General features: G+C 39.7%; 1 protein-coding gene across 1 annotated transcript in view; it reads right to left on the bottom strand.

Moving 5' to 3' along the window:
- Positions 1-603, bottom strand: part of PGM1 (phosphoglucomutase 1) — a 64149-nt gene extending 63546 nt beyond the window's left edge. The window contains exon 1 of the mRNA XM_041770528.1: positions 133-603. Within this exon, the coding sequence (XP_041626462.1) occupies positions 133-378 (246 nt within the window). The 5' untranslated portion in view covers positions 379-603. The remainder of the gene's footprint in view (positions 1-132) is intronic.
- Positions 604-9979: the final 9376 nt, after the last annotated feature.

Genomic DNA, 9979 nt, shown 5'->3' on the forward strand with positions numbered 1-9979 from the left:
GCGGCGGGGCCGGGCAGCGCGAGCGCGCGCAGGGGCCGGGGCGGAGGCTGGGGCGGCGGCGCGCGGAAGTGGCGGGGCCCGAGCGCCCGGGGGCGGGCGGAGACAGCGGCCGCACGCGCGCGCGCCCCTTACCCCGTTGGCGGCGGCGATGCGGACGATGAGCTGGATGGCCTCCTTCATGTAGAACCTGCCGTCCCCGCCCACCACCAGGGCGGCCTCCTGCCGCTGCGCCGGCTCCACCGTGGAGATGATACTCTGGATGAAATTCTCCGCGTAGTTGGCGCTGCTCTGAAACACCTTCACCCGCTTGCGCAGCCCGCTCGTGCCCGGCTTCTGGTCCGGGTACGCCCGGGTCTTAACGGTCACAATCTTCACCATGGTGGCGACTCGCTTCCTGCGGCCCGAGCTGTGGCTGCGGCTGCTCTGGGGCGAGGGCTCGGACGGGGAAGGGGCCACGCACGCCAGCTCCCCCGCCGGCGCTCGGCCCTCCTCCTTAAAGGGACAGGGGACAGGGCCAGGGGACAGCGCCCTCCCTCCGCCGCTGGCCCCACTTTGCAGGTCCGCGAGGGGGCAGGGGAAAGGGGAGCGCCCATCTCCGGGCCTCCAGGGCAGTGGGTGGGGCCTCCCTCGTCTCCCCGTCCCACCCCACCGCCGTAAGCCAATCCACTGTAAAATAAAATCCGCAACTCCTCCCCTAAATGGAAGGGCAGGACCCGGGGTAGGAAGTCTGTCCTAGGGGCAAGAGCTGGAGACGGAGGGGAATTGCGGAGTATGATGATTTCCTGTGGTTTGGCTGGAGTATCATGTGTAAAGAACGTTCTGGAAACCTGTTCTGAGGGATAGAAGTGCCAGGCTTAGGTAGATTCATGATTCCTTATAATCTTTATATTCTCTCTCCAAATACTAGGGTATTTGTATCAAAAAGTAGTCCACTCCCAAGGTCTAATTCGACCTACTACTTTTCCTTGTGTTGACTGATGGATCAAACCCTTTACTTCCATGTTAGGGTGGGTATACTGATAACTAAGGTTTATTAAATATTTCTAATCCTTGCCAAAATACAGGTTTCATTTTTCCCTATTTCATGCTTACAAAGCTGAGATTCAAAAAATCAGATGGCTTGCCGCGGCCACAGAGATAAGTGTACGCAGGAGGCCAGCTCGGGTGGGTGTGGCTGCAGAACCAGGGCTGTCACCACGATTTGCCTGCCATGTCACCAAGTTTGATAACAGAAATGAAAAGGGAGGCATTGATAAATATAGGCCTTATATTTGGCAAGGCTGAGTATAATATAATTCATCACCAAAATAAGCCAGTTATTCATGCAATAGAAATTTGGTGAAGAGTTGAAGTACTGAAAGAGTTCATGGAGGATACAGTCAAAAAAGAGACTTGATTATTTTTATTTATTTTTTTAAAGATTTTTATTTATTTATTCATAGACCACACACACACACACACACACACACACACACACACACACACACACAGGCAGAGGGTGAAGCAGGCCCCATGCAGGGAGCCCGACGTGGGACTCGATCCCGGGCCACCAGGATCACACCCCAGGTTGCAGGCGGCGCTAAACAGCTGCGCCACAGGGGCTACCCAAGAGACTTGATTATTAAGTAGGAATATTGATTCTTTCCTTTTGGTTTAGCATCGCCCTGGATTTGGTGAGAGGAATTGTCTCCTCTGCTCAGGAAATGTGTCATTTGTAGAAAAGCCACAGCTTCCCCCCCCACCCCCACTGCTTATGAGACGGTGTGACTTGGAGAAAGTTAGTTAGCAACTATGGGCATCCATCTCTTTACTATAAAATGATGTAAAACCTACCTTAGAGAGTTTCTGCAAGAATTAATGGGGTTTTGTATGTCTATACTTCTCAATCATAGATACACATTGAATCACCTGAAGACACTTGAAATTACCCAGGATCCAGTCCAAGCAGGTTAAATAATAATCAGCTGATGTAAGTAAATCACCTAGTATGGTCTGATGAATAAACAAAATCTTAAAAAAAAAAAATTCCTAGCATAGTACTAATAAGTAAATAGTAATTCATTATTATAAAGCAGTGGGTTCAAATTCAGATCCCATGTTCTCTATATTCTTCATTATCTTTTGAACTATGATGGGGCTTTCCATTTAAGAGGATTTTTTCCATACTTCTCTTACCGCCAAAGTTGTAATAACTAGGGGCGCCTGGTTGGCACAATCGGTTAAGTATCTGACTCTTGGTTTTGGCTCAGGTTGTGATCTGAGTCCTGAGATCAAGCCCTGCTCCAGGCTACACGCTCAGCATGAAGGCCGCTTGAGGTTCTCTTTTCCCCTCCTGTTTCTGCGTGTGCTATCTCTATTTCTAATGAATAAGCTTTTTTTTTTTAAGATTTATTTATTCATGAGACACACAGAGAAAGGCAGACACACAGGCAGAGGGAGAAGCAGGCTCCATGCAGGGAGCCCAATGTGGGACTCAATCCCAGGACCCCAGGATCACACCCTGGGCTGAAGGCAGCGCTAAACCTCTGAGCCACACCGGCTGCCCTGAATAAATCTTTTGTAAAAAGAAGTTGTAATAATTATCTTTAATTACATAATAAGCCACTGGCAAATCGTGGTGACATAATAAGCCACTCTTTAACTTAGTAGCCTAAGACAGTTACCATTTATTATCATTATTGTTCATGACTTTTTAACTGGGTAGTTCTGCTGACCCAGGCCAGACTCTGCTGATCTCAGGGTTGGGCTCCTATGATAGGTAGTCCTCATGATCCTTGCCTCCTATTAATCATGCCTTCATGTAATCCCCTTGTATTTTCTTGCTATACAACAAATTACCACAGACATGGCAGCTTAAAACAACACCCATTTATTATCACAGTTCTGTAGATCAGAAATCTGGGTGAGTTTGGCTGGACTGAATTCTCAGGGTATACACATATATAACAAGGCTGAAATCAAGATGTCAACTATTCAGGGCTCTTGTCTGGAAGCTCTAGGAGGGCTCTGCTTCCAAGCTCAGGTTGTTAATAGGACCCATTTCCTTACAGTTATAGTTCTGAGGTCCTTATTTCCTTGTTGGCTGTCAGCCAGGGTCCAGTCTCTCCTGCTAACGGCCACCTACATTGGGTTCTTCCATAATTGCAGTCTCTGACTCCCTCTTCTGCCACCAGCCAGGGAAAATTTTTGCTTTTCAAAGGACTTGTGTGACTAGATTAGATATACCTGGATAATCTCCCTTTTGCCATGTAATGTAATAATCATGAGAGTGAGATCTCATCATACTCACAAGTTCTAGCTACCCTCAAAAACTGACTTTGGAGAGACTTCCAATTTGTAGTGTTGAGAAAAGCAGCAGAATGATTCCTGTTCCCTCGTGGGTGGCACTGGAGTAGGAAAAGAAGCCATTGGAACTGAAAAGCCATACAAACAGAAATGAAAATGCTTGGCTGGCCAATGACCAAGAATAAGAGGATGACTGTGTGCCTCCACAGACACGGGCCAGATATTCTTCCCTAGTGCATTGGCACTATATAAGAAAACTGTATTTAATGATAGCCCCAGATGGTCTCAAACAAAATAGAAATCAAGAACACCTAACTCTGTGGACTGAAGTTTCTCTCTGCTCATAGGAATATAAGTCTCTGCCACCAGAGCAGAATGAAGTTTTGAAAACATTGTTCTAGAAAAAGTTGTCTTTCTTGTATAGTTAGATTATGGTGAGAAGTATACCCCTTTCATCTGATTCATTTTTTTCATGTTCATATAGTATATCTAATTTCATTAATTAATCCTAATAAAAAATCCAAGATGTAGTCAAGATTTATTAAGAGATACTCTAACTCATAATTACTTATACTGCAGCTTAATAGTATAAATAACAGAAAATTGTATAGATAGTATTATCCCATTTGATTATTTTATTTAAGAAACACACATACAGGGGTGCCTGTTTGGCTCAGTCAGTAGAGCATGCAACTCTTGATCTTGGGATTGTATGTTAAAGCCCTATGTTGGGTAGATTACTTAAAAATAAAATCCTTAAAGAAGAAAAACACACATGCAAAGGAATAGAAGCAAATATATCAAGATATATAAAAATGATTACTTCTGTGTTATGATATAGGCTATTTTTTTATTCTCCTTTATGCTTTATCTAGATTTTTCATGCTTTCCATAGAGAAACTATATTGTTTTTATAAATAATTTCTACACCGGAAACTAAACTCTTGGTACATTACATCAACATATTAATTGTAGTTTATTGTATAGTATTTAACCACTGAATTTCTTGTTTTATGTTCTGCTTATGTGAACTCCTTGGTGAAGGTCCCATTTTCCTTGGATAATGTGTAGTTATATGATCTTTTTAAATGTACAGGTATTTTGCTATAAAATTGGTGCAGTTTTTTATGGTTTTTACACTTTAATTCCCACCTAAGCCTTTGGGTAATATTGTAAATATGGTTTAAAAATGCATCAGCCTTGGGATCCCTGGGTGGCGCAGCAGTTTAGCGCCTGCCTTTGGCCCAGGGCGTGATCCTGGAGACCCAGTATCGAATCCCATGTCGGGCTCCTGGTGCATGGAGCCTGCTTCTCTCTCTGCCTATGTCTCTGCCTCTCTCTCTCTCTCTCTCTCTCTGTGACTATCATAAATAAATAAAAATAAAAATAAATGCATCAGCCTGTGCTATACAATCTGAATGTTACTTTAACTTATAGTTTCTTTTTTAATATATATATTTAACTACAAGGACAGTTTAGGGATCAGTTACATTTCACTTTAGCATACCTATTTACAAAAAATTACTTTTAAAACTGCCACCTGCTAGCACATTTCCATGAATGTGTACTTTAAAAAGAACATGCCAAGATTTTGTCTGTCTCAACACTGATTTTGATGAAAAAAGCAATTTGACCATGATGCAACAAAAGCAGTTGGCCCTTTATGACAAGCAGCTGTTTTCCAAAGCTCAGTGCTAATCATATTGAAATAATTGCCTATTTATTAATCTACAAATAGACAATAATGTTGGCATGTTCTTTGCTGTTTATTAATGGGCCTGCTTCTTAGCAATATTAGAAATGTTTTTTTTTTTTTTATTTATTTATGATAGTCACACAGAGAGAGAGAGAGAGAGGCAGAGTCACAAGCAGAGGGAGAAGCAGGCTCCATGCACCGGGAGCCCGACGTGGGATTCGATCCCGGGTCTCCAGAATCGCGCCCTGGGCCAAAGGCAGGCGCCAAACCGCTGCGCCACCCAGGGGTCCCTAGAAATGTTTTATAAAAAAAGCAGTTCATGTTACTTTTCTGGTCTTTTCATGACATATGAGCAAATAAACTATTTACACTACTAAAAAAAACTGTGTTAACTAGCTGGAATTTAAATTAAAAATTGGGGGAAGAAAGAAATTACACTATGTGGGGGAAAACCTCACTGTTTGTTTTCTTTTTAATACCTCTTTTAAGTAATAATTCTTATGTGTTTTTTTTTACTTTATCCTTTAGGTGGTATGCATACATTTATGCACTGATTCATTTGTTTCACAAACACGTTTTGTACTTCTGCTAAACACCAGCTCTTTAAAAGGTGTTAGGTGAACAAGTCAGAATGGCCCTTGGTCTCATAGAGCTTGCAATATGTTGGAGGAGACAGATACTGAAAACCAATCATGACTGTAAAGAAGTGCTACAAAGAAGTATAGGTGCTGTCAGAATGTAGATAGGAGGAACGGTCATTGGAGGGAGACAGGGAAAATATCCTGGAGAGAGTGATGTCTAAGGTAAGGACTATAAGCATAAGTTGAGTTGGCCAAGTGAGAAGGGAGAAAGACCATTTCATTCCAGGGGAGGGAACATTAAGAGAGATTTGAAAGAAGGAAATGTATTGTCATTGAGGATTTAATGGGCAGCCAGTATAACGGGAACAAAGAATCTGAGGGGTAGATTGGAAGGCCTGAACACATATCAGGCTTCTAGATGGTGGCAAGCATTGCAGTCTTTATCATGACAGCAATGAGCAACCAAAGGTTTTTTGTTTTAATTTGGTAAAATATACATAACATTAATATTACCACTTTATCCATTTTTAAGTGTAAATCCAGTAGCATTAGGTATTCACATTGTTATGCAACTATAACCACAATCTATCTCCAGAACTTTTTCCATCATCCCAGACTGAAACTCTATACCCATTAAACAATAACACCTCATTTCTCCTTCACTTGGCTCTTGAAAACCACTGTTCTACTTTCTGTCTGTATGAATTCAACTATTCTATTCACATATAAGTGGAATCATACAATATTTGTCCTTTTGGTCTGGCTTATTTCACTTAGCATAGTGTCTTCAACGTTCATCCCTGTTGTAACATGCCAAAAGGGTTTTAAGCAGAGGAATACTGCAGTCACAATAACATTTTTAAGCGATCACTCTGGCTGCCCTATGAACAAATCAAAGGGAAAAAAATGAAGTGAAGCCAGATAGGAAGAAATCGGTAGACTGTACTAGTTCGAAATCAATGGAAATGGACAGAAGTAATAGACTCAAGATATTTTCAGAAAGTGGAATCAGCAGGACTTGCTGATAGATTACATGTATAGGGTGAATGAAAAGGAATGGTGTCTCCTAGTAATTGGAGACTGAGACTATTATAAGAAATGTGAGGTTGGAGGGTGGTGCAGTATGATCATTGAGTTGTTTTGAACACATACAGTTTGAGGTTTCTGTATGCATCCAAAAGGAGGTACAGAAAGAAGTGTTAGAGATAGAGATCTAGAGCTATAAAAAGAGACCTGGCAGAGTGATATGAATTTATAATCCATTAGCATATAGATAGCATTTGAAAACTTGAGAATGAATGAGATTACTAGGGAGAGAATATAGAGGAAAAAAAAAAGAAAGTCTGACACCGAAGTCTAAGAAACTCTAAGATTTAAAGGCCAGTAAGTGTCCTTACGAAACAGTTAGGCTTTTCTATCTTTGAAAGATAATTTCTTTAGGAACATCAATCCAGCAAGAAGATTTAGATGTGTTTCTTCTATAAACCATCCAGCTTTCCATAAACCTGAGCTCAAATCTACTAGGTGACATTCAAAGGCAAGGAAGGTCTACTTCTTCAGCAAGTTATTAATATGCCATTTAGGAGTCTTCCTACAAGTCAAATTATCCAGAATTTTGTCAGGTTTCATGTAGGTTTAAAAAAAAAAAAACAGTTGGCAATTCTGTGAAAAGTGTTAATGATTTCTCTATGTACACAAATATGTATAAATGGGAGCTAGGTTAAGTCCTAGCTAGAAAAATGTACAATGTTTGGTCAATCCCATTTCTTTTTTCTTTTTTTTTTTTTTTTTAAGATTTTATTTATTTACTCATGAGAAACAGAGAGAGAGAGGTAGAGTGTACACAGGCAGAGGGAGAAGCAGGCTCCATGCAGGGAGCCCAATGTGGGACTCGATCCGGGGTCTCCAGGATCACGCCCCGGCTGAAGGCGGCGCTAAACCGCTGCCCAGTCAATCCCCTTTCCAAATACAGTGGTCATTGAAGCTTTACTTTCACCCTTTGCAAACCATCATTTGTATTCCAACTGTAGTGATTTAAAGATGTATTTGCATAGGATATCAATCTCTGATAAATACAACAAATAACAAGTGGCATTCATATGGAATTTATAATGAAAAAGACATGGAATTTATAATGGAAACACTGGATGGTGACGTGGGTGATCCAGTGGCATTAGTCATTAGCAGTTATTAGTTACATGGCTCAGACACTGATTATTAAAAAATACTGAAAAGTAATTCATTAACATGTAGACAAAGCTTTAGAAAGCACTTATATTGTTAAAAACAAAAAATACTATATTTGTGTATACTCAACTTCCAATGGTATTAAGCGATGGCTGAAAAATCTGTACTGAAGAATCTTTACTGGGATAGTCTCTAGTTTAGGCTGAGAATGGTCGCGCAAATCTGTCTTCTACCCAAGGGTTCTACTAGGCCTGACAGGTAGTCTCTCAATTAAGAAAGCTCTGACATTATAGATAATGTTGCAAGAATTTTTAATTATTTCTAGCTGGCAAATAACTGATGATTCCATATGAATCAATACAAATTAATGCTGAGCAATGCTGCAACTCTCATGTTAGGTTATTTGTTAAACCCAAATCACAGGTTCTTCCTGGCTGCGGACTTTGTTCATTATGTTAAATTTTGATTTATTTGTAACTTGCTGAAACGACTAGTTCCTACATATGGAAGCAATATGAAACCATTTAATCTCCTCTCTATTTGTATCCATAAGTTATTCAGGTGGCTTAAAACTTTATTTGAAAAAAAGTTCATGGATATCTGGAGTCTCTGATTCTGAAATTAAGTTTGTTCCTGTGCCAAAATAATAATAGTTTCTGAACTCATGTTTCAGTGTCAAATAGTTATTCATGAAGCTATATGTGAAAAAGATTGATATGTAATAAATTGGGCTTTTCCCTTAGAATTCATTTTTGGAATCTACTATAAAGGATATCAGTCTGAATTAATTTATATGAATATTTTATATGCAAATATTAATATTTCAAATGACAAAAGATAAGATTCTTAAAAATACAGATTATGAAGGACATTTTTTAAGAGATAATGAATGTCTTCTGTTATCCCATTTCACTAGTGTTCTTGACTAAGGAATCAAGATGCTATGGTAGGCTCAATAACGGCCCCCTGAGAGATATCCACATCCTAACCCTTGCAACCTGTGAATTATATGGCAACAAAAGGATTTTGCAGATATAATTAATGATCTTGAGCAGGGGAGACTATCCTGGATTATTCAAGTGAGCTCTAAATGCAATCATAAGTGTTCTTATAAGAGGGAAGCAGACAGAGATTTTATTACAGAAGAGAAGACAATATGACCATAAAAGCAGAGACTGGAGTGGTGCAGCCACAAACTGTGTAATGCCAGCAGCCATCAAAAGCTGGAAAAAGCAGGAAATACACTCTCCTCTCTTCTAGAACCTCTAAAGAGCAAAGCCCTGATGACATCTTGATTTTAGCTCAGTAACATTGATTTTGGACTTCTGGCTTCCAGAACTATGGGAAATTCATGTGGTTTTAAGGCACCAAATTTGTGGTAATTTGTTACACTGGCCATAGAAAACTAATTTTATAGAGGAGTATGAGCCAGGAAGCTCAGACCAATGGCCTCATTCCCTAGAGGCCTAAAGTGTGACTTCAGGTGGTGAAGGCTATATACTAAGTCTCTACCAGTGAATAAATAACTAAGGAAAGTATATTAGGCATAACACAAGTAAAACAGAATCAAGAAATCATGGAGGTAATTGTTTCCAAATTATTTTGCTCATATTATCTAAGTTAAATTTTTTTTTTTAATTGGGTAGGAAACAGTTTCATTCACTGTATAGAATTGGATGCAGACTGTGAGTATTCTGTATACCAGCTTGAGGTTTTGAATACTCCCTATCAAAACTAACTTCAACGGGTATTAGCAATTTTTCGTAATGAGCAAATTGTTTTGTTTCTTTCCTTCAACATTACTGACTCCTGTAGCTCCCTGTTATATATTTTTCTTAATTCTGAAAATATCTTTGAAATAATTTATATTCATTGCCCTCACTCTCCTTTTATCCATCCATCCTTCCATTCACATTCATCTATAAAATACTAAACACATAGTACAAGATACTTAGGCTCAGATTAGTCACCTAAAATAAGATCCTGTACTCAAGGAGTTAAAAATAGAACAGTAGACACATGTAAAAAATGAATTATGAACCACAAAAAGGTTGATTGATTTTTAAAGCTAGTATTAGAATAAAAAATTTCAATCAATAATCAAAACTTCTACCTTAACAAACTAGGAAAAGAGTAAATAAGCTCAAGGCAAACAAAAAGAAGAAAATAATAAAGAGCAGAAATCAATGAAATTGAAAACAAAAAGAAAAATCAATGAAACTAAAAGTTG

Source organism: Vulpes lagopus, chromosome 10 (assembly GCF_018345385.1).
Source record: "Vulpes lagopus strain Blue_001 chromosome 10, ASM1834538v1, whole genome shotgun sequence".
Lineage (NCBI taxonomy): Eukaryota > Metazoa > Chordata > Mammalia > Carnivora > Canidae > Vulpes > Vulpes lagopus.